Genomic DNA, 17072 nt, shown 5'->3' with positions numbered 1-17072 from the left:
TACCAGGGTTGAAGAACACATCATTTCCCAGGATGCTACTAATAATAATTTAATTGCAATTTTTAATCAAAATTGTTTTCTACATATTAGTGAATACATGAATATTTGTCTATGTTTAGTCAAAAAGTAGTTATGTAATTGTCCATGCTTTGTTCCAAAAGCTGTGCGTGACTATGTTGAATATATTTGAATAACAGTCCAGTAGCTCCTTCTAATAGCTTCTTTTAGTTTGGCCAATTCAAATTCCAACTCATGAATTGAAAGGGAGCCCGTTCTTAAAGGGATAGTTCACCCAAAAATGACAATTACTCACCCTCATGTTGTTCCAAAACCATTAGACGTTCATCTTCGGAACACAAATTAAGATAATTTTTTATGAAATCCGATAGCTTTGTCTGTACTCTCTTGAACGTGCATCAAAGACTGACACGGAAGAGGAGAAATTATTGAATGAAGTCATTATTTTTGTTTAATAATAATAATAAAATATAAATGAATGTCTGTTTTCTGATTAATTTTTTGTAAAAAGTGGATAGGGTTGCTAGAGACCCGAGGTGTGTAATAGTGTTAGTATATTTTTTACAAAAGAATTATCAGCAAGAAATGTATTGATTTTGCCAGATGCTGAATGTACTGTGGAAGTGTGCCCTGAGGATGACGGCGATGGTAAAATCATCTGCTCAAATTGACCCCAAATTGAAGTTTCAAAAGGTAACAAAACACTTTTATTTTTACCCCCGTTTTTTATGAGCTGAACTCAAAGATCTAAGACTTTTTCTATGTACACAAAAGGCCAATTTCTCTCAAATATTGTTCATACATCTGTCTAAATCTGTGTTAGTGAGCACTTCTCCTTTGCTGAGATAATCCATCCACCTCACAGGTGTGGCATATCAAGATGCTGATTAGACAGCATGATTATTGCACAGGTGTGCCTTAGGCTGGCCACAATAAAAGGCCACTCTAAAATGTGCAGTTTTATCACAAAGCACAATGCCACAGATGTCGCAATTTTTGAGGAGGCTTGCAATTGGCATGCTGACTGCAGAAATGTCCACCAGAGCTGTTGGTAAGAAACGGTCTCAGGGAAACTCATCTGCATGCTCGTCGTCCTCATCGGGGGCTCGACCTGACTGCAGTTCGTCGTCGTAACCGACTTAAGCATTTGCCCACTCACATTCGATGGTGTCTGGCACTTTGGCGAGGTGTTCTCTTCAAGAATGAATCCCGGTTTTCACTATACAGGGCAGATGGCAGACAGCATGTATGGCGTCGTGTGGGTGAGCGGTTTGTTGATGTCAACGTTGTGGATTGAGTGGCCCATGGTGGCGGTGGGGTTATGGTATGGCCAGGCGTATGTTATGGATGCCATTTTGAATGGACAGAGATACTGTGACGAGATCCTGAGGCCCATTGTTGTGCCATTCATCCACGACCATCGCCTCCTGTTGCAGCATGATAATGCACGGCCCCATGTTGCAAGGATCTGTACACAATTCCTGGAAGCTGAAAACATCCCAGTTCTCGCATGGCCAGCATACTCACCGGATACTCACCCACTGAGCATGGATCGGCGTATACGACAGCGTTTTCCAGTTCCTGCCAATATCCAGCAACTTTGCACAGCCATTGAAGAGGAGTGGACCAACATTCCACATGCCACAATCAACAACCTGATCAGCTCTGTGCGAAGAAGTATGTTGCACTCCGTGAGGCAAATGGTGGTCACACCAGATACTCACTGGATTCGGACCCCCCCAGACCCCCCCAATACAGTAAAACTGCACATTTTAGAGTGGCCTTTTATTGTGGCCAGCCTAAGGCACACCTGTGCAATAATCATGCTGTCTAATCAGCATCTTGATATGCCACACCTGTGAGGTGGATGGATTATCTCGGCAAAGGAGAAGTGCTCACTAACACAGATTTAGACAGATTTGTGAATAATATGTGAGAGAAATAGGCCTTTTGTGTACACAGAAAAAGTCTTAGAAAAATGGGGGCAAAACAAAAGTGTTGCTTTTATAATTTTGGTTAGTGTACCTTTCTGGGCCTTGAACGTGGTAGTTGCATTGCTGTCTATGCAGGGTCACAGAAAGCTCTCGGATTTCATCAAAAATATCTTAATTTGTGTTCCGAAGATGAATGAAGCTCTTACAGGGTTGGAACGACATGAGGGTGAGCAATTAATGACAGAATTTTCAGTTTTGGGTGAACTATCCCTTTAAATACTGAATTTTGCCCAACCCTGCTGCTGTGCTCAAGTTCCCCTCTCTTTGCAGAGTATAACAAAGGCTGGAACAACAGAGACGAAAGCAGAGCCCACCTCCGACTTATCCCTTACACCTGTCTTGATGGCAATGGAAGGAGAGAGACTAATCATGACTCAGTCTCAGTACAAATGTCTGGAGCTTCTGAGCCGAGATGGATCCCATAATAAAACAGGTAGTTGTATTTTCAATTAATTTTCATTTGAACGACAGACAATGGTGCTTTTACTCCTTTCATAACCTTGCTAAGTGCCAAGGCTGTTAGTGGAACACTAAATGGCTGGAAGCTATCACAGGGTGATCAAAGAAACAATAAAGGTTTATCTTCAAAGCGGATGTGCGTTAAGCTTTTTGGATGTTAGAGTACTTTCTCCTATCTCAGTTTAATGTGCAGAGACAACTTTAAGACATTCATTAGTTGACTCGGCAGTGGTTCTGTAGCACTTTCAGCATTGTAGTGTAGTGAGAGGATCACGAAACAATGTGTGTTGAAATGCAACAGGATCAGACTAAAATAGTCAGGGACATTCAAAAAACTATTTTTTATCACTGTGATCCTTCAGAATGATATGCAGAGTGCAGGTGCTACACACAGCCAGAAATACCACAAGGATTGGCAATTTTAGCGGCTTGGTTTCAATAAAGGTTTTGTTTTGTTTCACTGGGGAGGACATTTGGAGTTCAGAATGTTACAGTACGTTTCACTGTACAATGAACTCTTGTATCTCAGAAGATCAAGGAACATTTAATTCCTCATAAAATTATCTCTTTATGATGCCTATTTATCTTTTATAGGTGCATTCTGCAGCAGATTCTGGGATGGCTTACTTTGTTGGGATGAAACCCCAGCTGGAACCTTTGCTTCACAAAACTGCCCAGACTACCCCAGCTTTGACCCCTTGGGTAAGACACAATCACATCTGGATTGTCAATCCAGACCAAAGCGCTCCAGACACTGCAAATCATTGAGATTTTACAGCAGACATGACATCTGGTACATGTCTACGGAGATAGAATTGTTGCATAATTCAAAATAAATAGATTATTTTAAACATTTTTACTGTACCAGTTTTTATGGCCGTTATATTTCCTATATGAGCCAGTGCAGATGAATGAAGTTATTTCAGGATGAAACCACCCTGATTATAAAGAAAATGTGATTGGAAATAGCGAGAATGAGAACGTGCTATGATTAATCAGCAAAAAATCTGATTGGCTTGATTAGACAGTGGGTGTGGTTCATGCATTTGTGGATTTATCAGCATCTCAAAGCTAGAAATGTTTCACAATACACAAATGCACGAAGCAATCTATAGATGCACAAAAAGCCATTCACAAATATACGGGGAGCGATGCACAAATACATGCAGCAATCTACAAATGCACAGGATGTAATTCACAAATGAGAAAAGGTGTGTTTGTGACATAAAAAGAATTTGTGGATGTCATTCTATTTATTTGTCAATATGTTTAATTTTTTTAAACTCTTACATTTATTTATGGATCATAATCTATTTATTTGGAATTATGCAGCAATGCTACCTCTCTATAGTCAGTCTGCCTATTATGAAACACAAAATGTTACATCAAAGAATGGATTTCAAAGCACAAGCAGCTCGTTAATGTGATACTAAGTGAAGTTCTATAATGAAACAGAGGTGATAAATATCACTGTCTCAGACTGTCAAGAAATATTCATATGAGCTTTTATTTAGAAGCGTGAAAACATTGTATTAGTTGACAGGCAGTGTTGTTCTAAAAGGAAAGGATTTTTGCTACAGGACAGTTTCATATCAAACATTTATGAGAATTTTTTTCTTATTCTAAATGTCAGTGAAATGAAGCCGTGACCAAAGCAATGTTGAGCTAAGGATATAACAGGAGTTTGCTGAGGTGCTGAAATATTGATATTCTCCGCTGTTCGCTGATAGAGATTTCTCTGTCTGAGACTCAGCTCACTGTGTTTGCTCTAACACACAGATTGATTGATTCCAGAGGCCGAAGGCTGGAGTTAATCACTGGAACACTATAGTTCAAGTCATTACACTAAACATTCTTTTTCCCTGCAGAAAAAGTAACCAAATACTGTGATGAATCTGGCAACTGGGTACACAGTTCATCCATCAATAAGACCTGGTCCCACTGTCTCACATTCTCAAAGGAGAAAATAAAGGTAAAATCTAGCACACTATGATGAGTTGGTCATGCCACTAAAATTTGTTTCAATTTCCCTAATACGAAAATAAATACAGCACAGTACAACTGCTTGTAACTTTTAATCAATAGATAGTGCTCTCACCAAATTGATGAGATATTTCCAGCGCACAGTGCCAATGATTGTGAGCATTATGTAAATATGCAGAGTTGCTGAGATATAACCACAGGCCTGCTTATTAGTCCTTTTTGGATGTGTTGACAAACATTTACTTGAAAAATATAAAGCGTCACAGCTGTTTTAACATTGACAATAGTAAGAAATGTTTCTTGAGCACCAAATCAACATATTAGAATGATTTCTGAAGTATCATGTGACACTAAAGACTGGAGTAATGGATGCTAAAACATTGTTTGCCATCAAAGAAATAAATTTGGAAAGAAAAACATTTTATTGTAATAGAAAATGCATTTGACCATATACAGCTGATGTTAAAAGTTTACATAAACCCTGCAGAATGTACAAAATTTTAATTATTTTACCAAAATAAGAGGGATCATACAAAATACATGTTATTTTTTTATTTAGTACTGACCTGAATAAGATATTTCACATTTAGTCAACAAGAGAAAATAATAGTTGAATTTATAAAAATGACCCCATTCAAAAGATTACATACGCTTGATTCTTAATACTGTGTTGTTACCTGAATGATCCACAGCTGTGTTTTTTTGTTTAGTGATAGTTGTTCATGAATCCCTTGTTTGTCCTGAACCATTAAACTACCTGCTGTTACTCAGAAAAATCCTTCAGGTCCCACAAATTCTTTGGTTTTTCAGCATTTTTGTGGGTTTGAACCCTTTCCAACAATGACTGTATGATTTTGAGATCCGGAGGGTTCAAACACTCACTGATGCTCCAGAAGGTAACACGGTGCATTAAGAGCCGAGGGGTGAAAACTTTTACACAGAATGAAGATGTGTATATTCATCTTATTTTGCCTAAATATCATATTTTTTTTTATTTAGTACTGCCCTTCAGAAGATACTTACATGTTTCCCAGAAAACAAAATAAGTTACATTTTGTCTTTTAAAAAGTTTTCTAGAAGTTTTCACCCCCCGGCTCTTAATGGATTGCGTTTCCTTTTGACGCATCATTGAGCATTTCAACCTTCCGTAACAGTTGCATATGAGTCCCTCAGTTGTCCTCAGTGTGAAAAGATGGATCTCAAAACCATACAGTCATTGTTGGAAAGGGTTCAAACACACAAAAATGCTGAAAAACCCAAAGAATTTGTGGGACCGCAAGGATTTTTCTGAAGAACAGCAGGCAGTTTAACTGTTTAGGAGAAACAAGGGACTCATAAACAACTATCACTAAACCAAAAAAACACAGTTGTGGATCACTGAGGTAGCAACACAGTATTAAGAATCGAGGGTATGTAAACTTGTAAACGGGGTCATTTTTATAAATTCAAGTATTATTCTATCTTAAGGACTATATGAATAGTTCAGATGCAAAACCAGCTAAAAGCCATCTCGGTCAAAAATGAGATAATGAATGCTCCTGACACATAGTATACATCCATCAAATACTTTTACTTCAAACTTACTAAATTCCAGCCTCAGCCCAATCAGAAGTACCAATACTTACATAGAAACCTATGTAAATGTCTTTTATGTGAAATATATTATTCAGGTCAGTACTAAATAAAAAATAACATGCATTTTGAAATGCTCGCTTTTTTTTTTTTTTTACTTACTTAACATTTTGCAGGTTCTAAAAGGTGTATGTAAACTTTTGACGTCAACTGTAAATGCAGCTTTGGTGAGCATAAGAGACTTCTTTCAAATTACAAAAATCTAACTCAGTTACAAAAATCTCTGAAGATAATGTATGCTTTCAAAAGAGATGTAAATATCTTTTCAAGAAGAAATTAAACCACTGGGTACATTGATATTTGGATCAAAAGTTTAAACAGAAACATTACACTTTAATATTTTAACTTTTACAGGGTTCTCAAGCTTTTAACACTTTAACTTTTACAGGGTTCTCAAGCTTCTTGAAAGTACTTGAAAGTATCTGAATATCAGACACATGGATTCAAGGCCTGGAAAGTACTTGAAAACAAATATAGGTCCTTGAAATAAATTTGAAATAAATTTTGTTTAGTAGAATGGTGCTATTTTAAAAGTTTTCCTATATGCGCAGTCAAAGACTAAATGAAACATCGTTAATGATTGGGGTGGATGAACCTATGGAGAAGCAGTGCAGTTGTGATTGAAAACTACTGCGTGCGACTATAAAAAATATTTAAGAGCATCAGTGCAAATGACCCTATCAGCATATTTGTGCTTGCGCTGAGGGGAGCTTCAAAGGTTTCTAACGTACTTACAGTGTGTTTTTGCAGCGGTAAGCAATGCATTACAGACATATGTTGATTCCTTGAACACAACTACGTTTACATGCACAATTTTTGGTTCAGTCTGACTGAATGAATTTCAATTGATGAATCTGAATGTAGTGTTTACATAAATGCTAAATAAAGTGATGGGGCTGATGTGCGCGTTTGTCACAAGCTTCAAATTGGAATTGATTTTTTTTTTTTTTTTTACATGCGCACACTGCGCAAATATATTGTTTCCCATTGCTTGCATAATAACCACTATCCTACACCGTTTCTATTTATTTATTTTTAACAGCAGAATTAATATTTATCCATTTTTTTAAGAGAGGTTGCAAATGATATTGAATCTGATTCAATTACCCATTCATAAAGACAGTCACTTGTTTCATTCCTGAATGAATCAGCCGTTTGAATGAATCAATTTAATGAACGATTCAGTGATAAAATCAGTGACTTACTGCCACCTACTGGCAGTTTTACTTTCATTATAAAGTATCTTTTCTGTTTTTTAAATCATTTAATATTTCTATATTCAAAATTTTATATATAAAAGATTAACCTCAACATGAAGTTATGAATTTCATTGCACTCATGCGACTGCTGAGCCTCATTAAACCATCTAAAAAATACTCCTACAAGCCACTTTTATGTTCTTCTGTGCCACCTCTGTAGTACAATTTTATTTTATTTTTTTACTGATTTCATTTGATTGGTAACTTATTCTTATTATACTTGTTTTTATTCTGTTGTTTAATTAGAAATTAAAAAAAGCTTATAAATATAATTTTTTGAATTTGACAAAAGATTACATACTTTTAATAAAGTTAGAAAAATGTCATTACAAAGGTAAAAACAAAATTTACTGTAAATTACGTTTCGTAATGGGAAGGCTAATATTTGATCAGAATTTGATTATTGATTAGAATGCGCTCCTGAAATTTTTGACTGTACTAATTTTTTTTTAGAATTTTTTAGAATTTTAGAAAAGTGTATAGCCCTGTTTAACCATTTTTTATTAATTTAAAAATTTAGAAATTCTTTCAAATGTAAATCTTTCACAAGAATTACAGCAAAAAATAGTATGATGCAAGAATATATATTTTTATCAATATTTGAGAAATTCAAAATTCCTTTGAACACGACTGCCTAAAATGGTCTACATTTAATGCAACCTACACATTCAAAACCTTGTTACTCTGAAATTTTTAATGTGAATGTTATGTGTAAGTGAAATGATAAGTACTGTAAGAGGTTGTTCATGACGCTACATATGCTGGCATGTGAATTTGACATAAATATGTGAAATTGATAAAAAATGGTGCTTTAACAAGTCCTTGAAAGTCCTTGAATCTAGTGTTCATGAAAGAGTGAGAACCCTGCTTTTAACTGTTGAGGGATTTAAAGGAACTCAAAATGATCAAATCTTCTCTAGTCAGAGGACTGAATTTCACCTTAAATATGGTTTTATGGACTGCCGTAGACTCTCATCAAAAAGAAAGGAAAATGTCAGATACAACAGATACTTCAGCACTTGACCCCCAATTATCCAGTAGGTCTATATTCTGATACTTCTTTTATGTGTATTCTCAAAACGAATCCCTTCTTCTTCAGACATTACCAGTTCATGGCTTTTTAGAGACGGAGACGGAGATGGATCCTACAGCTGAGAGTCAGGTCAGCCCCGTAGTGACTCAGAAAGCGGAGGAGAGGAAGAAGATCATCGATGGTCAATATAAATGCTTTGAGAAAATGAACAGAGACCAGCCATATAACAAATCAGGTGTGAAAACAGAGAAGCTCAGAAGAGGTTTTCGATTGAATCATCAGAAACTCATAGCGCAAAGTGCAAAGAGCAATTGCATGGTGGAATTGGTCCTGATTGTTTGTGTGCTTGTCTTTTAGGTCCATACTGCAACCGCACATGGGATGGCTGGCTATGCTGGGACGACACACCAGCGGGAATGTACACATCTCAAAACTGTCCCAATTACTTCCCTGACTTTGACTCCACTGGTACAACTCATTCATTTGTGTTTTAGGTTTTAGAACCCCTGTACTAGACTACCACCCCAATCCCCATAATTTACTCACCCTCAAGCCATCCTAAGTGTATATGTACTTTCTTCTTTCAGATGAATACAATCAGAGTATTACAATCAGATGTCTTGCCTCTTTCAAGCTTTATAATGGCAGTGAATGGGTGTTAAGATTTTGAAGTCTAATAAAGTGCATCCATCTATCATGAAAATTTCTCCACACAGCTCCCAGGGGTTAATAAAGGCCTTCTGAAGTAAACTGGTTGGTTTGTGTAAGAAAAATATCCATATTTGTAACTTTATAAACCGTAATCTCTAGCATTCGCTAACTGTCATACGCGCATTCATGAGAGAGTTGCGTTCAAGCGGATGACGTTGAATGCAGGCATAGCATAAGCTCCGCTGAGAATATGCTAGTCTCTCGAGAACCAAGTTTTGTTTACAGAAAATACATTTTTCTTTACAAATCCTTGTTTTGTACTTCAAATTCCTGACCAGCGTTTTGCTCTCTCATTGTCACTTCTCATGCTTACGATGCGCCGACGTCACACGTCATCCACTGGAACGCCACTCTCTTGTGAACACGCGTTTGACAGTTAGCGAAAGCAAGAGATTATGGTTTATGAAGTTTTAAATATGCAGATTTTTCTTACACAAATGCATTGCATTTCAGAAGGCCTTTGTTAAGAGCCTTGTGGAGTACTTTCATGATGGATAGACTTCAAAATCTTAACAGCCATTCACTGCCACTATAAAGCTTGGAAGAGCCAAGACTTTTTTTAATATAACTTCGACTGTATTCATCTGAAAGAAGAAAGTCTTTTTAGACCTAAGATGGCTTGAGGGTGAGTAAATCATGGGGTAATTTTCATTCTTGGGTGAACTATCCCTTTGAAGGATTCTCAAAGGGTTTTTGAAGGATACGTTAAACGTGACTTGCATGTAAAACACAGATATGTTTTTGAAGCATTTTGAAAGCGTTGGGTCTTCCTGTTACCAGGGTTACTTTAAAAGCTAAATTATAATGGCTTGTGAAATGTACTTATTCTCACATCTTTATCCTTGTTTATTTAGAAAAGGTCACCAAGTATTGTGATGAGACAGGAAATTGGTTCAGGCACCCTGAGACAAACAGGACATGGTCCAACTACACCCTCTGCATTGCTCATACCAAGGACAAGCTCAAGGTAGGTCATCTTTAAATTCTGCACCTGTCTTAAATTAACATTTTATCGTGTTATGAATATCTCTGAATTAAACAGTCAGATGTTATGAAAATAAACTCCTACACAAACTGTATTTCCTGTGATTTAAACATGTAGGGCTGAATTACAACTTGGCAGATTATCTGCCGTTAATAAAACAGGACAAATAATTAGCGGATCATCATTTCTGTGCAAAAAAATAGTTAAATAAAAAATACACATAGATATGATATAGTACAGTACAGCTCAGACTGGTTGATATACGATTTAAAAGCTGTTCCTGAAGGGCATGTTGGATTCAAGTGTTTCTTTCAGACTTTGTGACAGTGAAGCAGAAGGTCTACACAAGGCAGTTTCAGTTGAACTAAACAGCTTTTCTGGACTCTGTGACTTATTCATAATGTAATGGTTTCAGTGCAGTACAACTGCTGCTTTATAAACTGTGAGGGAAAGTGAGAGAGAGAGCAGGGAAAATGTCAGCTCAGACAAACTCAAATAAAAGCACCTCACTCCTCAGACCAGATGAAATTGACCGTTTATGAAAAAGGCACAACAAAATGTTACTTTTAAGCCTTCTTACTACTTTGAGGTTTCATTGCTGTTCAGTATCACACTTTTGAAAAGCATGTTATGTTCAATACCTTGAAAAACAGATTGATACTTTTTCTACAGTCTTAAAAATAAAGGTTCTTTATTGGCATCAATGGTTCCATGAAGAACCTTAAACATCCATGGAACATTTCAAATGCAGAAAAGGTTCTGTATAGTCAAAAAAGTTTCTATACATTTTTAAAATGTTCTTCAAAATGGTTCTTTTAAGAACTGTTCACTAACAGGTTCTTTGCTTCTATGGCATCACTGCAGAAACCTTCTTTTGGCTTTATTTTTTTAATCTTGTGAGAACTGGTTATAAATAGAATAATGTGATTTAGACACCCTGTATGAGTAATTTTTAATTACAGTTTTGGAGATAAATGAATTCATGTGATATAATTCTTTAACTGGTGTGCATTCTGTATACAAACTATTTTGGACCTTTTTTTATTTTAGGACTATTCTTAAAGGAGAAGTCCACTTCCAGAACAAAAATTGACAGATAATATACTCACCCCCTTGTCATACAAGATCTTCGTGTCTTTCTGTCTTCAGTCGTAAAGAAATTATGTTTTTTGAGGAAAACATTTCAGCATTTTTCTTAATATAACGGACTGATATGGTGCCCTGAGTTTGAACTTCCAAAATGCAGTTTAAATGCGGCTTCAAACGATCTCAAATGCAGTTGTAAATGATCCCAGCCGAGGAAGAAAGGGTCTTATCTAGCTAAACGATCAGTTATTTTCATAAAAATAACACAATTTATATACTTTTTAATGTCAAATACTTGTCTTTTCTTACTCTTCCTGAACTGTATTCTGGCTCAAGACAGTTAGGGTATGTCGAAAAACTCCGTCTGTATTTTCTCCCTCAAGGTCAAAATCGTACTATATCACTGTTGTACCGTTTTTGTTAAGGGTGTTTGATCTTCTTTGGATGTTCACTTTGCAAAGACTTGTTCAGAACTTCCACAGCAATGTAGGGTGATTTTTAATTTTTTTACATACCCTAATTACATACCAGACATACTCGCATTTGGGATTGTTTGCATTTAAGCTGCATTTAAACTGCATTTTGAAAGTTAAAATTTGGGGCATCATATTAGTCTATTATATGAAGAAAATTGCTGAGATGTTTTCCTTAAAAAAATAGAATTTCTTTACAGCTGAAGAAAGAAAGACATGAACATCTTGGATGACAAGTGGGTGAGTACATTATCTGTACATTGTTGTTCTGGATGTGGAATTCCTCTTTAATATAAATGTTCTGAATATTTGAATATAAAAGGTGAATTTCTGAACTGGGGTCTTATTATGGGTCTCTTGACCCTAAAAAATTAAAACAGTAAAGTGAAGTGAGATTATCCATAACATTCGGTTTCTCATTTCAGATGGCGTTTATTTTGTATTACATGGCGATTGTGGGTCATGCGCTTTCAATAGTGTCCCTTCTCATCTCGCTGGCCATTTTCTTTTATTTCAGGTGAGTTTCAATCTTTCCTTGCCTGTTTCTACCCATATGACTTGATGAAGCCTTGAAATATCTGCTGCACAGCTGCAGTAACTTCAGAACGATCAATAAACCTCTCGATGATGGGTTGCTCAGTTGTTTACTTGTTTTTGGCAGGCCTGTGTGTTGTCTACTCTCAAACAGTTTGTCATTTGTCAGAGTTGTTGACGATGACGGTGTAGAGGTAGATTGCTGCGGTGGCGTCCCAGATTTATTTAATTGACGGAGTCATCGTTTAAGCTTTTTAAAGAGAGATTTACCAAGAAGCTCTCGGCTAACCCATTTATCACAGTGGCCAATTCAAACCAAATTGAAAAGATGGATCGGCATTCCCGTCAGCATGGCCTTGCGGAAATGCAGTCTGAACTCTGAGGTACATGCGTTAACCTCTGAATTATATACAACTGCGATTCCTTCCACAAAGTCAAGAAAAACCTCCCTTTGGGCTTATTGACTGAATTACTATCTCTTAACTGAATTGCAAATCATACACTGAAAAGTAATTCATGTTTATATATGCATTGAAACACAAAAGGAGTTATTTCAATGCCATATTGTTTTGATGAAGATAAAAAAAGAATATGAAAAAACAATATTTGCTTGTTTTGGAAGTCTATAATTTTATGTAGATGAAAAACTGTTTGTCTAACAAGTTATCCATGATTGTCTTAGCTGTGAATCATTTTTAAAAATTACAACATTTTATGGCTGAATATTAATTTTATTAATCTAAAAAGCATTTAGGTTGTGCGTCTTAGATTCAGAAGTATTCAGAAGACATTACAGATTTAGTAAACAAAGACATATGAAAAGCGTACAAACAATATCCAAGTGTTTTGACGTCTCAGTCGGCATTACTTAAAATATCTGGACATGGAAGTTACACCAGACCACCCAAAACACTGTCTGGAAACAGTGGTCCCTAGAAACTTAATGCATAAACAATAAAAGCTTTTCATCAAAAGAACTTGGACATCCTGATAAAATGAAAAGAGAAATGTATGGGGGGAAAAGCATGGAAATTCTACTGGGGAACCTGTTTTAATTGGCTGAAAGTTTATCTTTCAGTAAGAGAATGAACTCAACTACAGTTTCTTTACAAACAAGTTTACTAGTTGAGTTGGACTGAAATGTGAAAGAAAATACAAAAATGGGAACAACTTCAATGCTGTTTAAAAAGATACATCTCATAAAGTTGTTTGAGAGAACGTCTAGAGTTATAATATAAACAGAGTGTGATGACTTTAGAAAAGATAAAATATAAAGATACTTTTGGCCTGTAATTTGTTTTATTTCATAGTTTTGATGTCTTTGCTATTTAAAGGCACAGAAGTGTGGATGAAAATGCTGCTCTTTCCCATTAATTTCTCTTGAACTGCATTAAAATATGGAGAATATTCGGTTCATATATTTTTATTTTACTTAGTCACAAATTTAACTTATTAAAGGATAATTTCACTTAGAGAATAAAAAGTATCTGATCACTTACTCACCTCCATGTCATCCAAGATGTTCTTTTTTTTTCCTTTAGTCGAAAAGTAATTAAGGTTTTTGAGGAAAATATTCCAGGATTTTTCTCCATATAGTGGACTTCAATGGGAACCAAAGGGTTGAAGGTCCAAATTGCAGTTTCAATGCAGCTTCAACAGGCTTCTAGCGAGACAATCAGTCATTTGCTTGAAAAAAAATAAAATGTATATACTTTTTTTTTAACCACAAATGCTCATCTTGCACTAGCTTGACCTCACACATGTAGCAATCACGCACAAATGACATAGGTGGAAGTAGGGTTGTCAAAAGGTACTGGGTTCGGTACTGAAATTTAAAAAATGTCCATTTCCTGCTCACATTTGAGCGCTGTTGAGCCGATTTTTAAACATCGCTGATTGGCCATAGTGTTCACACACTTTTCATTGCAGCCATTCACAGTCATATCTGTTGAGCGCGTGAACACCATAGCCAATCAGTGATGTTTAAAAGTTGGCTCAACAGTGCTCAAATGTGAGCGGGAAATGGACGCTTTCAAAATTTCAGTACTGAAAGTACCGAACCCGGTACCTTTTGACAACTCTAGGTGGAAGTACCGACCTAGTGTTTACAAAGCAAACGTGCAAAGAAAGTCAAATGCTCTTTACCAAAAAAAAGAGTTAAACGGTATTGGACGATTTTGAAGTTGGAGGAGAAAATGAGATTGAGTTTTTCGCCCTACCCTACCTTTTTGAACCAGAGTACACAGACGAAGAACTAACCACGTGTTTGTGGTTAAAAAGTTTTAATTTTTTTTTAGAAACTGACAAATTGTTTCGCTAGATAAGACCCTTATTCCTTGGCTGGGATTGTGTAGAGCTCTTTGAAACTGCAATTTGGACCTTCAACCTGCTGATCTCCATTGAAATCCACTATATGGAGAAAAATCCTGAAATATATTTTTCCTCAAAAATCTTAATTTCTTTTCGACTGAAAAAAAGGAGACATGAACATTTTGGATGACATGGGGGTGAGTAAATTATCAGGAAATTTTTACTTCCCCTTTAAGATTTTTGATTTGGTGCTTGAAATAAAAGCATCACAGAACATTGCATTTCACTGTAGGAATTGTAATCCACTTCAAATAGCGTGCATGTTTTTATGGACATTTAAATTATTTAGAGATACTTCTTTCATTTACGTTAACAAATGAACTTTTAAAAGGACCCAACTGTTTGAACTACGTACAGGCCGTAAGAGAAAGGTCCTTTGGCTCTGGCATGGCAAAAAAAAAACCTGATAGTTTCTCATCATTGTGTTTTATTGAGTGTAAATCCTTGGTGTCCATTTGTCTGGCAGAGTTGCACTAAGCCCTGAGCCAAATGACGAGTATTATTTGTCAGGTTTTGTGTGTCATTTCATGCTGACTTGGTTTCCGTATGTCTGTATCCCCTAGAGTAAACTTAATTTCATGGGTAATTAAATATAGGAGCCAAAGTGTCTTAAATACATTAGATGGCACATAAACTTTGAGTTATATGTCACAAAGTATGACAGTTGTATCCAGCGAGTAAACATACAATCTCAAGCAATAAGCAATCATTGAAAGGTCAAGAGATTATTATTTAGAGTGTTAAAAGCAAATCTAGATTAAGATCTTATTTCAACATTAGTGCTCAGTAAATATTGTGTTGTTTTTTGTTTTTTTGTTTAAAAAAACAACAACAACAAAAAACAACCACATAGCATAAATTAATTTAATTTAATTTAATTTGTAATTTAAAATGTAATATTAAATTAAATTAATTTGCTCTGCAATGTTGATTATGGCATACAATGTTTCATGTGTCTGAACATGTAAATCAAAGATTTCAAGTACTATTTAAACATAATTTTGGATGAATGCTGTTTTTTCCTCCTAAAAAGGTCTGATCAGTTTTAAATACTAATGGGAAATCCATTCGCAGTTGCATTTCTTATGCAAATTGCGTTTAGCTGCTGTGGTACAATATCTGGAAGTGTAACATAGCAACGCTTGTTTTTACGTGCGATGGTGATATTTACAGTCCGATCTTTTCAGATGTCAAAGTCTTAATGTTGTCTTATTGGGTCCAGATGTGGTGCTAGAAGAGGTACGTGTCAGCATACAGCTGCACTAAGCTTTAATTTATGCCCCCCGAATAATGCCAGAAATTTTTGGTTGGGAATATGGGAAATAGCTTTGGAAAATGAGCTCAGCTTTCACTCCCATCCCTCTAGTGCTCCAGAAGCAGCTCTGCACTCAAATTAAAGTTAAATTGAGTGAAATCATGTGAGTAGCATGACTTTCTTAATTGGGTGATGGTGAAGCTATTTTTTCAAGAATATTTTATCATTATCTTTTGACAGCAAAATATAGATAAACTTGCTTAACAGACGCTGTTTGTTGAAAGAGATAGTAGGGGCAGGTGCTGACCAACAACAAAATAGCATTGGCTATTTTCAAGATCCCTTTTTACATAATTTTGATTTTACATTGTTTTATATTTTGGTTGCTGTTGTATAGTTTATGTTTGCTCTCCTACTCTCTTTATATACACTACCAGTCAAAAGTTTCTGAACAGTAAGATTTTTAATGCTTTTTTAAAGAAGTATCGTCTGCTCACCAAGCCTTCATTTATTTGATCCAAAGTACAGCAAAAACAGATTAAATTTCAAAATATTTTTTACTATTTAAAATAACTTTTCTATTTGAATATATTTTAAAATGTAATTTGTTTCTGTGATTTCAAAGCTGAATTTTTAGCATCATTACTCCAGTCACATGATCCTTCAGAAATCATTCTAATATTCTGATTTGCTTCTCAAAAAACATTTATTATTATTATTATTATTATTATTATTATTATTATTATTATGTTGAAAACAGCTGAGTAGAATTTTTACAGGTTTATTTGATGAATAGAAAGTTCAGAAGAACAGCATTTATTTGAAATAGAAATCTTTTGTAACATTATAAATCTTTATCATCACTTTTGATCAATTTAAAGCATCCTTGCTAAATAAAAGTATTAATTTCTAAAATTTCTTTCCCCTCTAAAATTATACTGACTACTGAATTATGCTGATCTTTGGATCTTTCTATTCATCAAAAAATCCTTTTTAAATATTGATAATAATAATAATAATTTTTTTTTTAAACAAGCAAATCAGCATATTAGAATGATTTCTGAAGGATCAGGTGACACTGAAGACTGGAGTAATGATGCTGAAAATTTAGCTTTGATCACAGGAATAAATTACGTCTTAAAATATATTGAGATAGAAAATAGTTATTTTAAATAGTAAAAATATTTCACAATTTTACAGTTTTTGCTGTACTTTGGATCAAATAAATGCAGACTTGGTGAGCAAAAGAGACTTCTATAAAAAAAAAAAAAAAACATTAA

General features: G+C 35.2%; 1 protein-coding gene across 1 annotated transcript in view; it reads left to right on the top strand.

The window, feature by feature from the left end:
* Window positions 1–17072, top strand: part of calcr (calcitonin receptor) — a 75617-nt gene that overhangs the window by 34276 nt on the left and 24269 nt on the right. Inside the window, exons 3-9 of the mRNA XM_051137552.1 lie at window positions 2283–2445; window positions 3066–3173; window positions 4340–4443; window positions 8445–8613; window positions 8736–8846; window positions 9944–10056; window positions 12059–12150. Of these exons, the coding sequence (XP_050993509.1) occupies window positions 2283–2445; window positions 3066–3173; window positions 4340–4443; window positions 8445–8613; window positions 8736–8846; window positions 9944–10056; window positions 12059–12150 (860 nt within the window). The remainder of the gene's footprint in view (window positions 1–2282; window positions 2446–3065; window positions 3174–4339; window positions 4444–8444; window positions 8614–8735; window positions 8847–9943; window positions 10057–12058; window positions 12151–17072) is intronic.

This window comes from Labeo rohita, chromosome 19 (assembly GCF_022985175.1).
Source record: "Labeo rohita strain BAU-BD-2019 chromosome 19, IGBB_LRoh.1.0, whole genome shotgun sequence".
Taxonomy (NCBI): domain Eukaryota; kingdom Metazoa; phylum Chordata; class Actinopteri; order Cypriniformes; family Cyprinidae; genus Labeo; species Labeo rohita.
The sequence above is the reverse complement of the archived record's forward strand: the minus strand, read 5'-3'. Positions and strand labels throughout refer to the sequence as shown.